The sequence below is a fragment of the Physeter macrocephalus genome, chromosome 16, assembly GCF_002837175.3.
Source record: "Physeter macrocephalus isolate SW-GA chromosome 16, ASM283717v5, whole genome shotgun sequence".
Taxonomy (NCBI): domain Eukaryota; kingdom Metazoa; phylum Chordata; class Mammalia; order Artiodactyla; family Physeteridae; genus Physeter; species Physeter macrocephalus.
The window spans coordinates 80,292,372-80,306,460 of NC_041229.1; the positions used below are offsets into that span (position 1 = coordinate 80,292,372).

Below are 14,089 nucleotides of genomic sequence, written 5' to 3' on the forward strand. Positions count from 1 at the left end.
ACTGTGTGGTCTTTACATTTGTATCTCTCTATCCCACCCCATCCTTACACTTCACCCAGCACAGCACAGAATACATAGTACCTATCATAAGTAAAAAGGGTTGTTGAATTCAGTTGAACAGAGAATGGTAATATACCATTTTAATTTGTGTAGTTTCAAATAGTTTTAGCAAATTTATTCATGTGTCACAGATAAGGTGGATGGGATGGCACAAAAAGATCATGAATTTTGGTAGATACAGTATTTGGAAGAAATAAGATAAAATAGATTCAAGACATATGCCCCCTTTAGTCAGGGATTAGCAATAGCATCTTCAAATATCAAGGACAACACATCACAGGTCATAATGACCCCCTCATCTCTGCATTCAGGAGGTATTTAAACTAACCGTTTAAAATACAAATGTAATACACCAAGACATTAAAAGCATGTATCTCTAGACAGCAGGATTATGAGTATCTTTGTAGTTTTCTGCATTTTCCATATTTTCTACAATAAACATGCATGACTTTTTAGATGAGAACAAAAATCATTCACAAAGAAATTAACATTTCAGTTATATTTTATTCTGGCGTCTACCCTAGAATATGCCGACAGATTAATAGAACTAACAAAGGAGCCAAATTCTGCAGTGTTTTTTCTAGATCCTTCTTTATTTATGAATATCTCAGAATAAATGTGAATTCCTAAACTATCCTTCATGAAATCTATTCAGAGTTTCGATGAACTCCAGCTAACGAGAGCAGAGCACGTTACCGTGTCATGCAAGAACAGAAAATAGCCTGGTAAATTCTCTATGTCCCCCTACTGATGTCAGCCCTGCCAACGTTCCTTACTGACGTCCTCAAAACTGACATTACCCTTTCATTGATGTCACTGAATCAGGAAGCTGAAAAGCTGTTGCAAAGTGACTGTTTCTATTGCAAAGGTTTAAAACTTCAGAGATTGAAAGGTTAAAGTTAAAAATATGTATTTTAATTTGAACAACAGATGGCCTTGGAGTGACTACAAGGCTGAATTAACTCTCGAGGTTCTATGGCTGTTTGTGAAAGGAAAAAAAAAAAAAAAAAAGACAACCAAAACCCTTAAAAAGCCCACACTAGAACACACAGCTCAAGCACTGGTGACATCAGCAGAATCTCTCTGTTGAATTAAGAGTCCCGAATTTGGCTGCAGAGCCATCTGTTAGCCTCCAGAGAGAATAATCTTCTATGAAATTGTACTGCATCATTTCACTAATGAACCTTTCCAATTTTTAGGGCCTTGGCCTCACAGCTATCTCACCTCCTGCCATGGCTCCCTGAGCCCCTAAGATACACAGAGGGATCCTCCCTGCTAAAGTCTACCATGGAGCTGTCCTTTAGAAAGATGTCTCCTGTACTAGATCGAGTTCAATGGAAACAGAATGAGATGGGAAGTTGCATGGAGAAGGTTTATTAGGACATGCTCTTGTAAGGAAATGAGGAAGGTAGGATGGGGCAGAGGGGAAAGCTGATCAACAAGGTGGTCCCAACTCAAGCCTCAGTCATCCTATGGGGAGCTCTGCTGCCAGGAAGGCCCCTCAGATTATCCCAAATGGAATCAAGGAAGCCAGTCATTGTACCCTCACATCAGCTGTCATTGGACACAGGCTGCTCCCTATGAGAGAGTATCACCTTGGCTGATAAAGTACCCTGTGGCTGAGACAATTTCCAGTCAGAGACTCAGCCAGTATTCCCAGTAGCTGAGGGATGAGCACCTTGACCCTGATAGGGGGTCTGAATAAAGCACTCCAGTCTTTATTCCACCCCCATTCACCCAGACCCTTCAGAGACAGTGGCACCCATATCCTTGAAAGCCTTCAACTCCTGTCTTCCCTCTCAGCCTTGACCAAACTTCTTTCCAGCATCATAGTATCCTAGGGACAAACCTCAGTTACCCAGAATATTAAGGTACTGATTCAATCGTTTATTCTTTGAACACTACCAATCGTATGGTGAGGATGAGTCCCCTCTTTCAGGGAATTGCGGGGAGTAAGAAGTGTTAGAGGAAAAAGGAACAGCATGTGTCGGGGCCTGTAGGCAAGAGGGAGCATTGATGAGTTCAGAGAATGGAAAATGGATCAGAACCCAAGAAGGAACACGGTGGGAGCACAGCAGAAGGAGATTGTGAAGGGCACTCTCTCCCACATGACCGAGCTTGGGATTTGTCTTGACGTCATTCCATCATCCTTCCATTGCTTTGGCAAAACACTTAGGTGTCATTCTTGACTAATCTCTTGCACTCAGACCACACATTTAATCTGTCATCAAAACCTATGAGTTCCAAAAAAAGGACAACAATATTTATTTATTTACTTACTTACTTAAGTATTTTTCCAACCCCTTCTCACCACTCCCATTACCCCCACTCTGGTCCAAGCCTCATCATTTCTTGCCTGGATTAATGAAATAGCTTTCTCATTGGTCTCTCTGTTATTGCCCTTGCCCCTTGGTAGTCTATTCTCAAGAAGCAGCCAGACAGATCTTGCAAATGTATCAATTCAGATTTTCTAATGCAGAGTAAAAGCCGAAGTTCTTAGTATGACCTACAAGGCCCGACCTACCCGATCTCCCCTGCCCCATTACGACTCTAATGTATCCCCCTCTCTTGCTCTGCTCCTGGGCTTGCTGGTCTTCAACAAGCCAGACATGCTCCCATCTTGAGACATTCCTTTTTCCTTCTTCCTTGGATGATGCTACCCAAACATGGAAAGAACTGGCTCTCTCACATCTTCCATGTCTTCACTTAAATTCACTCTCCTAGTAAATCTTTCCCTGGCCACCCTATCTACAGTTTTAATCTTCAACCTCAGTACTTCATAGAGTCTTTTCTTATTTGATTTTTGTAATCAGCACTCTCTATTCATTGCCTCTTTCCCCTCCACCCCCCAACAAGACTGTGAGCTTCCTAAAAGCAGGACTTTTTGTGTAATTTGTTCACTATCACATTGCTAGCACCAACATCAGTCTCTGGCAGATGGTCGGTGCCTCAATAATTATTGGATAAATGGATAGGGAGGCTTTGAAGATTTTTCTGGATGGTTGAGTAGCCAGATAGCAGGTGTAGCTTACTAAGCAGTAAATCCTTTTATTTTAAAATTTGAACATGTTTAGTGGATAGCTTTCTAAAACATATTACACTATTATCTGCATTTTTGAATAAACATAATTAGTTCTGTGTGCTAAGTAGGGATGCTTTCAGAAGCTCTTGAGGTATTTGCCCCAGTGCTAAATGGCCTCTGCTTATTGTGTCTTGTGCCTGTGTTTTATACAATAGTTTTCCTCCTGTTTCTTCACTTAATAGTAGGCTTCAGCTGTCAGTGTGCCTAAGACTTCTCCAACATACCAAACTAGACAAGAGCCAAAGACATTAGCCCAGCAATACTAACAATAACCAGAGAGTCGAAAGATTCCCCAGTCAAGAAGAAAGCATAGAGGCCTGGGAGATAGAAGATCTATCTAGATACTAGCATAATTACTAATAAGCTAACTGTTATGGGGAAGGGAGAGAGCTGATCATTATGGAGCTGTTATTTGATTTGATTCACACAATAGCTGGATGATGGTTGTATCATTACCAGCTTACTGACAAAAACAAACAAACAACAAAAACCCAGACTATGGGAAATTAATCTGTTCAAGATTAGATGGCTTGCCAATAATAGACCCAGGAATGATTCCAGGTCCCCCGATTCCAAATACTATGCTCTCTTTACCATATTGAGGTAGATCACTACTTATTTCTTCATAAGAGATGGCTTAAATCAGAGCAATAGCAAAATCAAAAAGCATCTCATATACCATGGGTTGATTGCCTACAAGAATACTGATTAAGAGAAGGGGTAAGTGTCAAGCAGACTCAGATTAACTTCTTGTTCCAACAAGCCATTTAAACGTTCTGAGCCTCAGTTTCCTTATTTGTAAAATTAGGATAATAATACTAATAGTAATAATAATAATACCCACAGCAAAGGACTGTTGTGATCTCTTCTAGAATAATGCACGTAAAGCATTTTCCTTAGTACTTGGCCTATAATAAGCACTCAGTAAATGATTGCTTTATTATTATTAATGCCAAAGTAAATCCTTCCCCTTGACACCAGGTATAATCCAGCGAGCTTTTGGACCATTTGTACAGGTGACTTCAAAGGCTTAAGGGTAGAGAGTGAAACATAAGTCAGCTGTGCAGCACTAGAGTTAACAGAAAGGTGATGTCATCCTGGCATGACTATAAACATGTACAGAGTATCAAAATGTGGGGAGAAGCCAGCCACCTTACTCAGAAGGGATGAAGCCCTAGAGTCCACTGACCTGGGCATCTTGCTTTCACCGGAAAGCTTCTAGCCTGGGCTTCCATCAGGGTGGGTCGGAGCTGTCTCTTTTTCAGGCAGGACATTATGTGGATTGTATTACATGGCTGTAAACTGATCAGTGCCTATTCCTATGCCGTCAAGCATCTGAGTTCAAACAATTGGACTATTTTAATAAGATTAGCAGCTTGTCCCCCTCTTACATTTTTCTCTCTGCAGGATACCTATCAGTGTCCTTCAGAGAAATCCTTAGGAAAGTAGTAGGATTTCAGGATGCTCCACATCTTCCATCCTGAGGCAGACACAGCTAAAAAAGCCCTCCATGTCTGCTGCCCAGAACCACCTATGCCCTCAAAAAATATGCCAGAGAAAGCCGAAGTCAAGGGAGTGGTAATGAGGACAAGAGGCTTACTAGAATGAGTCTGTATTCTTGAATAGTAAACCTCACAACAGGTGTGTATGCAACTCACCCATGGACTGAAAGCCAAGCTCTGCCTCCAAAGGCGAGAGTGTAACAGATGGCCACATGCCCAATTACGTGAGGCAGAGTTTCATATTTATGTAAGTGTTAATTAAGGGGTTGCTATGAGGGTTGTGGAATCACACAGACCTGCCTCTCAAATCTCAGTTCCCTTACTTACTAATTTTGAGAACTTGATGAAGTGAGTTAACCTCTCAAATCTTATTAGTTTCCTCCTCTTTAAAATGGGATAATGCTACCTACCTGTGGCAAATGGAACTAAGCCTACTTGCTTACTCACAAATATTGGATCCTCCAAGGATTATTATTATTATTAGGTTCTTTCTGGTAGAGAGTAGGAGCCTGTAATAGTCACAGGTAGATGAGGGCTGTGGGTTTCCTCCTCCAAAATCTCTCTATCAGGGGCCACTTTGCAATGAAAGCAAATCTCAGGCCAAATTCTGCCACAGATAAGTAGGCATGAAACAGTCATAGAACCCATTCTGTAGGTGTTCCAAAGTCTCAGCTGTCTGTGATTCTCTTTAGGTGACTCTGACACTTTGTAGAGGTAGAATTCTGCTTAAATTTCTAGTAGGAGCCAGGTAACACTATCTACTCTTCAGAATCCTAAACCCAGGGGCTCCTTTTTGAAGCACTTGGGCTACTGGGTGACTAGATTTTTATATTCTATTTTAGTAATGGAGAGAGAGTGTCTGTATCATACTTTTAGCCAGCGCAACATCTGCAGCACTCCTCATTTCACCTCATTTCAATGAAAAATGATTTCTAACACCTGTCATGCTAATTAATAAACTTTTGGTGTTGACTACAGATCATGATAGTTAAAGGACTAAAGTAGTTTAGTAGTAACTGCCTCTGGAATGTGGGGTTCTAATAGGGTCTTTCAAAGGCTAACAAGCCATTCTTGAAGTGTGTTTTCCCCATTAGAGACCTTTGAATATTAATCACCCTAAAGTGGTTTTAATTAGGGTCATTAATTAGGATAATTAGCTACCCTAAGCTATAGATTGAAATTAATTACCACCCCCACACACACACTACTATCTACACCGATACATTTCAAAGTTAAAGACTACATAGACTATCTTATAGAATTAAACAATGTATGTTAGGGACTTAGTGCCCACCAGGTACTAAATGATAGCTATTAACATTAAATAAATTTATATTTCTAATAATAACATTACCAGAACCTGGACCAGTTAAGGCCTTCCAACTTGGTGGTTGACTTAGTTGTAGAGCAAAGGTCAGTGGTGAGTGACTCTGAATTATGGAATGAATGATACCCTCTTGGTAGCCGCCAGAAATGCATTGATGGTTGGGGGGAGGGGGAGTTTTACAAAGGATTGAAATTCTTGGGTGAGTAGGTAAGAGTGGGTATAGAGAACTTTAGATATTAATGTTCATGTGATATTAGTAGATATCACTAGACACTAAACTCCATAAGGACAGGAAATTCTTCCATTCCCTGCCCTGTCCCCATCCCCCCCTGCCCCCCCGCTATATCTCAGTGCTTAGAACAGTGCCTGGTATATTGTAGTTGCTCAAGAGATAGGTGTTGAATGAATGAATAAATTAATTTTTAAAATCCAGTCTGGTTCTCTTGAGAATGTTCATGGCTTAGTGCTGTGCTAGGTATAAAGTAGATGCTTAATAGATGTTTACTAATTAAAATGAATGACAAAATGAATGAATGAGCAGTCCAATGAACAAATGGAAGAACTCCCTAAAGGATGTTGGCAAAGAAGATCAGAACAATGCTTCATGGAAATCCAGATATTCTGTATTTATAGCAACTTAAATGACCATATTTTAGATAAGATGGTGTGAGTATAGTGGTATTATAACCAAATGAATGTCCCTACTTGAAAAACACAGGTGAACAGATCCATATTAACCTGAAGAAAGAGCTCTGGTGTAGTCGGTGGAAGGTTCCCTTCCAAGCTCATCATCATTTTTGTTTAGGGGTTGTCATTTTCCTTTCTTTATGATATTTTTTGATGAACAGAAGTTCTTAATTTTAATGATCAAATTTATCAATCTCCTTTTGGTTTGCACATTTTGTATCTTGTTTAAGAAGTCCTTCCCTACCTCAAGTTTAAAAATACATTCTTTTTATACTGTTTACTAAACGTTTTAAAATTTTGCTTTTCTCATGTTACCAACCCATCAGGAGGACATTTTGTGTATAGTGTATAATTTTATTTTCCTCTTATACCATCATTATTCTCTCACTCATTATCCAGACACAACTTTATGAAGTAGTCCAATAACTGCATTTTATTATTTTGAACTAAGTTTTCAACTAGAGTTTTTTTGGGGGGGATTGCATAAGAACATTACAAGCATAACTTGTTTTATTGCGCTTTACTTCATTACGTGCACTTAGCAGATACTGCATGTTTTACAAAGTGAAGGTGTGTGGAAACTCTTTGTCAAGCAAGTCTATCAGCGCCATTTTTCCTACAGCATTTGCTCACTTTGTGTCTGTGTCAAATTTTGGTAATCCTTGCAACAACTCAAATGTTTTCATTATTATTATATTTGCTTGGTGATCTGTGATCTTTGATGTTACTATTGCAAAAAGATTATGACTTGTTGAAGGCTCAGATGATAGCGTTTTTTAGCAATAAATTAAGGTACAGTAGGTACATTTTTAGACATAATGCTATTGCACATTTAACAGACTACTGTATAACGTAAACGTAACTTTTATATGCACTAGGAAACTAAAAAATTTGTGTGACTCTCTTTATTGTAATATTTGCTTTATTGTGGTGGTCTGGAACTGAACCCACAATATCTCCAAGGTATGTCTGTAATTTCATCCCCCAAACTAATGTAAGTGGGAGCCTGTGGTTAGGAATTTGGTGTGAAGTGTCCTCCCCTCCCCCAGCTCCATTTAGAGTCAAGTCTGAGACAGGCCAACAGTTTCTTCTTGTTTCAAGTTTACTGATTATCTAATAGGATGTCAACCTTTGGGGTATAGGATGCCTTCTTTATTTGAGAATTTCTGCTTTACTTTCTCATTCTGCTTTGTCCCCATCCAACTTTTCACCTCATATGGGGCCAAATAAAACTAAGGCTTTGAGCTACCAGGAATAAGAAATTTCAGTACTAGATTATCTCTTTTTACTGTCAATTCTAGACTCAAGGATTTTGAAAATTCCCTTTAATTTCCTGACAGCTCATCCATGCATTAAAATATATTTTAACAATTTAATTCAAAGTTTTAGGTGTTCTATACCATGAAAGAGTTTCCAAGGACCTAGTCTCTCAGGACTATGATTTTTTGTGTTTGAATCTATGATCCAGGTGGAACTAATTTTTTAAATATTTAAGAGTGTGGTAGGGACCTGCTTTATTTTTTCTAAAGTCATCCAGTTAACCCAATTATTTATTTAATAATTCACAGGATGGCAGTTTTAGAATGCAAAGAGTCAACATGCTATAGGGAAAAGAGCACTAATACAAACATGACTAAGACATAGCCCCTGTCTTGGAAGATCTTACAGCCCGATGAACAAACGACTTCTATTATTACCATTTGCCAATCTGCATTGGATATGATCAACTTCTTGTATCACCAGGGCAATATGTGCTAGAGATACCTCCATCTCTTTCTAGCCCAAAGTATATACAGACATACATATACTGCTGAGAGTATAATGGAGGATATATTAACAATTTTTTTCATGTTCATTGTTGTGTTATATACATAGTAGATGAGTTTCTGAAAAGTTGTATTTAAATTCTGTTTTGAATTTCCTTGACAAGTTTTCTATTTAAGAGAATTTTACTTTGAATTATTTTCAAAAATCATTTTGAAGAGTAAATGACGATTCCTTAATTTTTATATGATGCAAATAGAAATGTTCATTTACTAGGTTTCTTAATGCAAGATATACTTGCATAATTCAGGTCTTTTCTAAAAGAGGAAGAAAAATATAAGGAGACTAGAATTTTAAAAGCAAATCAATGTGTATTTTTAAAAATGCTGTTGTTGGAATAGACTTAAAGATATTTCTTAAGGATCATTTACACGAATTCAATTTGCTTGCCTCTACACGCAAGGCAACATTTTGGGTGATTTTTTTTTCCAAAAGCTAATTTTTAAGCTTTGTAGGGAGGATGCCAAATGGTATTTTAAAAACACACATTTAAAAAAAGAAGAACGTGCAGTTTCGCCTGGAGTGCAGATGGAGCCTGTGTCAATTGAAGGCATTCTGCCTAAGGACACAGAGAAAATCACTTTTTCATAAAGACCATAAACTCCACTCTTATGTTTCTGTTCATCTTAATTTGTGGCAGGTGGGAAGGAATTAACTAGGGGCCTTAAGGGTTCAGCTGTCTTAACAATCTCATTCGTCAAGTTTTATATCAATTATGCTGTAAAAATTATTTGACCTTCAAATTAGTAATGAAGGAATATGATAATTTTGGGGTATTTCTTTTCACTTCTCTTCTTTACTTGTTTCTCTTGTGTACAGATAGGGCCTAATTCAATTTTATATTTATATCTGATATATATCGTCTATATCTCCTCATCTTGGCCCCTACAGCACACAGTACATTAATAATATTAAAAATGATGATAGTAACTGTCATTGTCAAGTGTTACCTTGTGCTAGGCATCGTACTAAGGAATGCAGAGTCATCATTTCATTTAAACTGCAAAAGAGAAGTGAGGAACCAGGGAGTATTTGCGAGGTAAGGGGCAGAGGCATGCCCAATGAGCATGCGCATTGGCTTTAAATCCTTTCCCTTTACTACTCTGAGGATATTCTTTTTAAACACGTGTATGTGAAACTGCTAGTGAGAAGATGAGGTAAATCTTCATTTATGGACAGAAATATGTCTATTACATATTGTTATATGCAAAACTCAGGGTATAATACAGTGCATGCATTAGGACCCCAGTTTTATAAAAATAAATTTGTGTATGTGCAAAAATGGCTGGAAAGATAGACCCCTACATGCTAATAACAGTTACCGGTACTTTTGGATATTCTTTACATTTTTGAATTTCATTTTTTAGTCACAGTTCTTTATTGCAAGCCACAATTCTGGTAAAAATAAGCAGCAGCACATGGCTGTAAGTGGGATCTTTGCTTTTAATTCCATGTGCTACTGCATCCCGACATACAGATTATAATCCATCCTTTTGATTATAAAGTCAGTTCTCATATTATCATACAGTTGTAAAATTAACTCTCCCTGGTGATAATTTCTCATCAACTTTCTGTTTTTAAAAATGAACTCATTTTTGTCTGCCTTTTGTATCATTTTCTTTACTGTGGTGGTATCAAGCTACAGAAATCTCTGCACAAACAGGCCCATTCCAAAAAAAGGGAATTTACTGGCTCACATGCCTGGAGTGTAGATGTTCTCAGTGTCTTCAGGTACTGGACCTGCATCTCTGTAATTCAATGGCCTCTGCTCTCCTCCCTGTGACAGGCCTGTTATTCTCACCCTGGTTCCTCACCCTTGTATAAAAAGCCTGCAGCTATTCCAAGCTTCACATCCTTATCCCACTCTCTTAAGAGGGAGAAAGACCATCACCTGTGATAGCTCCTAAGGAACCAGCTTCTTTCCCAGGGAAGCCCCAGCACATGTCTCCCTGTTTCTTACTGGCTCATAAAGGGTCACCTGTATATTCCTGAGACAGTTACTAAAACCAGGAGCTGGAGATAACTTGAAGCTGAGGTGTGGGCAGCTCTCCAAAGGAAAATGTAGATGCTTTGGTGGAAGAAGAGGAAAATAGAGGATGGGGAGGCCACCAGCAACGCACTATCTCATTCTCGTTGGCTTCCAGACGCTGGCCCTTCATAGCCACAGCCCCTCAACCTCTTGCTCCCCCAGTACACACATTCAACCCTTCCTTACTTCATTGTTGCAACAGCTTTATTTCACTTACCTACTCAGTAATTTTGCTCATTAAAGTTTTCATCTTCACATCAAGAACGTAATGTAACTTGCCTTTGGCCACTACATCCAATTCAAACTCTGATATCCATTTGCATTTTCTCTCCCCAACCATTCCCTAACACTTGCTAAATCCCCCTAAATAAAGTTCCCCTTTGAAATCGTCAATGGTTCCCGGCTGCATAACAGGTAAGGTTCATTCACTTCATCCTGTCATTTAAAAATTTCAACAATCTGGCCTCATCTACAATTTAACTTTTTCTTTTGCCCTTCCCCTTAACTATTTCCAGAAAATGATTTCCAGTATTCCTTCTTTCCTCTACACCTTTGAAAACACTGTTGCCTTCCATCTGGAAATCCTTCTTTTCATAGATCTGGGTGATCAAGTAGCATTCCATTCTATGTACTTCTGCATACTTATGTCTTTTACTGTGTATTATAACTCTTCACTAAAATACAAACAATAACAATGCTTATATAAATGCATATTTGTTGATTAATCTATTCATTGATCATGGCAATAGAAGGTCTTGCATGAGTAGGTGCCCACCTATTTCTCAGCCTCACATTACCCTCCTATTTCTTGCTTGCTACACCCTGCCACACAACAAATGCCTAATGCTGTTTCATTTTACAAAGTCTACACACATATCCTCCTCCCCAATATGTTCTTTCCCCACCTCTTGATCTGGATAAATCCTCCTCATCTTTGGCTGTTTCCTTGAATGTCATATCTTTAGGAAATCCTTCTCTGACTCCCCAAAGTAGGTTTGGTCCCCCTGTTACATGGTTTTATAGGACACCTTACTCTTCTTTAAGATACTTGTTTCAGTTGCAATTATTCATTTGATTATCTCTTTAATGTCTATTTCTCCTCACATAATCCAAGTGCCTAGGACAGTAACTAATACTAGTGGATGCTTTATTCTTTGTTGAATAAATAATGGTGGGTACTTTTCCCCCATAGTAGTGCTTTTTTTAAAAAAAAAACTAAACATCACTGGCTAACAGGCACTGCTTTATCTAACATTCATTTTATCTATGGAAAAAACAATGCACCCAAATCATTTCATTAGATTTAGAAGTCTTCCAGGAAATAGACTAAACTACCAACCCTAGAGCTTTGAAAGTAACTTTACTTCCAGCCTCTGGATCCCTTTCTCCTGTCCTTGATAATCTCATTCACCTAACAGGTGAGTAATTCCTTTCATACCACATTTAAGAAGAAACTCTCATTTGCTACTTTGTGTCCTGTTCTGTCTTTTTCTCAAGGACAACACATAAGATAATAGATTATAAATTTTACATGAGTACATCTTCATCATGGTGAGGCTTTTCCAATCAGTAGGATATAGATATAGATTAAACTGGGCCATTCTCTTAGCTTCACATGGGATCTAATAAAATGCTATTTTTTAATCAAATATCAAAAATCTAATTAACCACTTAAGTAGACTCCAAAACGCTTTCAGTTTAGTCATTCTTTCTGAATATCTCAAACCCTACTTAGTCAAAGTCTTATAGTATTTAAACTGAGTCTTCAGAGTTTCAGAATGAATTTTGGAGAAACTAATTTCAGGTATTTTCTTATTGATCCTACAATATCTTTCTATGAAGGCTATAGAGACATTTGCTGCTCTTCTAACTTGAAAAAAATGAGGGGGTGGGAATGATATCAGTGACCCCATTCTTTTCACAACAATGGAAATATTCTAAATCTTCGCTGTCCAAAATGGTAGCACTAGCCATGTGTGGCTATTGAGTACTCAAAATGTGGCTAGCTCAACTAAGAAACTGAATTTTTTTTTTTTTTTTTTTTTTTTTTTTTTTTTTGTGGTACGCGGGCCTCTCACTCTTGTGGCCTCTCCCATTGTGGAGCACAGGCTCTGGATGCGCAGGCTCAGTGGCCATGGCTCACGGGCCCACCTGCTCCACGGCATGTGGGATCCTCCCAGACTGGGGCACGAACCCGTGTCCCCTGCATCGGCAGGTGGACTTTCAACCACTGTGCCACCAGGGAAGCCCTAAAAACTGAATTTTTAATTAAATTTAAATTTAAATAGCTGCATGTGGCTAGTGGCTACTGTATTTCACAGCAGAGCTTTATTTGCTGTGATGGATGAATGGGATTCTGGATTTGTAAAAGAGGAGTCAAGAAGTGACTGTTGCCCACTCTCACCACTTCTATTCAACACAGTACTGGAAGTCCTAGCCACAGCAATCAGACAAGAAAAAGAAATAAAATGTAACCAAATTGGAAGGGAAGAGGTAAAATTGTCATTATATGCAGATGACATGATACTATATATAGAAACCCCTAAAGACTCACACAAAAAACTACTGGAACTGATAAACGAATTCAGGAAGGTAGCAGGATACAAGACTAATATACAGCAATCTGTTGCATTTCTTTACACTAACAATGAAATATCAGAAAGGGAAAGTTAAAAAAGATCCCTTTTAAAATCACCTTAAAAAAATAAAATACTTAGGAATAAACCTGACCAAGTCTTATATGCTGAGAACTATAAAACATTAATAAAGGAAATTGAAGAGATTCAAAGAAATAGAAAGATATACCATGTTCTTGGGTTGGAAGAATTAAAATAATGTTAAAATGGCCACACTACCCAAAGCAATCTACAGATTTAATGCAATCTCTGTCAAATTACCTATGACACTTTACACAGAACTAGAACAAATAATCCTAAAATTTATAGACCCAGAATTGTCAGAGCAATCCTCAGGAAAAAGAACAAAGCTGGAGGCATAACTCTCCTAACACATAAGACAAAAGATTATAAGTTTTATATGAGCACATCTTCATATGTGCTATAGTCATCAAAACAGCATGGTATGGCACAGAAACAGACATATGGGTCAATGGGACAGAATAGAAAGCCCAGAAATAAACTCACACACCTACAGTCAATTAATCTTTGACAAAGGAGGCAAGAATATACAATAGAGAAAGGATAGTCTCTTCAGCAAGTGGTGTTGGAAAAGTTAGACAGCTGCATGTAAATCACTAAAGTTAGAACATACCCTCACACCATACCAAAAACAAACTCAAAATGGCTTAAAGACTTAAATATAAGACATGACACCATAAAACTCCTAGAAGAAAACATAAGCAAAACATTCTCTGCCATAAATTGTACCAATGTTTTCTTAGGCCAGTCTCCCAAAGCCATAGAAATAAAAGTAAAAATAAACAAATGAGACCTCATCAAACTTATAAGCTTTTGCAAGCAAAAGAAACCATAAACAAAACAAAAAGACAACTTACGGACTGGGAGAAAATATTTGCAAATGATGAGACCAACAAGGGCTTAATTTCCAAAATATACAAA

The 14,089-nt window shown here is 38.1% G+C and overlaps 1 protein-coding gene across 15 annotated transcripts in view; it reads right to left on the reverse strand.

Moving 5' to 3' along the window:
- The window catches only part of BDNF (brain derived neurotrophic factor), a 179,875-nt gene that overhangs the window by 93,205 nt on the left and 72,581 nt on the right, over positions 1–14,089 (reverse strand). The window contains exon 3 of one of the 15 annotated variants that reach the window (XM_055091448.1): positions 20–2,294. The exons of the other annotated variants lie outside the window; for them this stretch is intronic. Within the exon in view, the coding sequence (XP_054947423.1) occupies positions 2,277–2,294 (18 nt within the window). The 3' untranslated portion in view covers positions 20–2,276. Of the gene's footprint in view, positions 1–19; positions 2,295–14,089 lie in introns of those variants that run through there. 15 annotated transcript variants of the gene reach the window in all.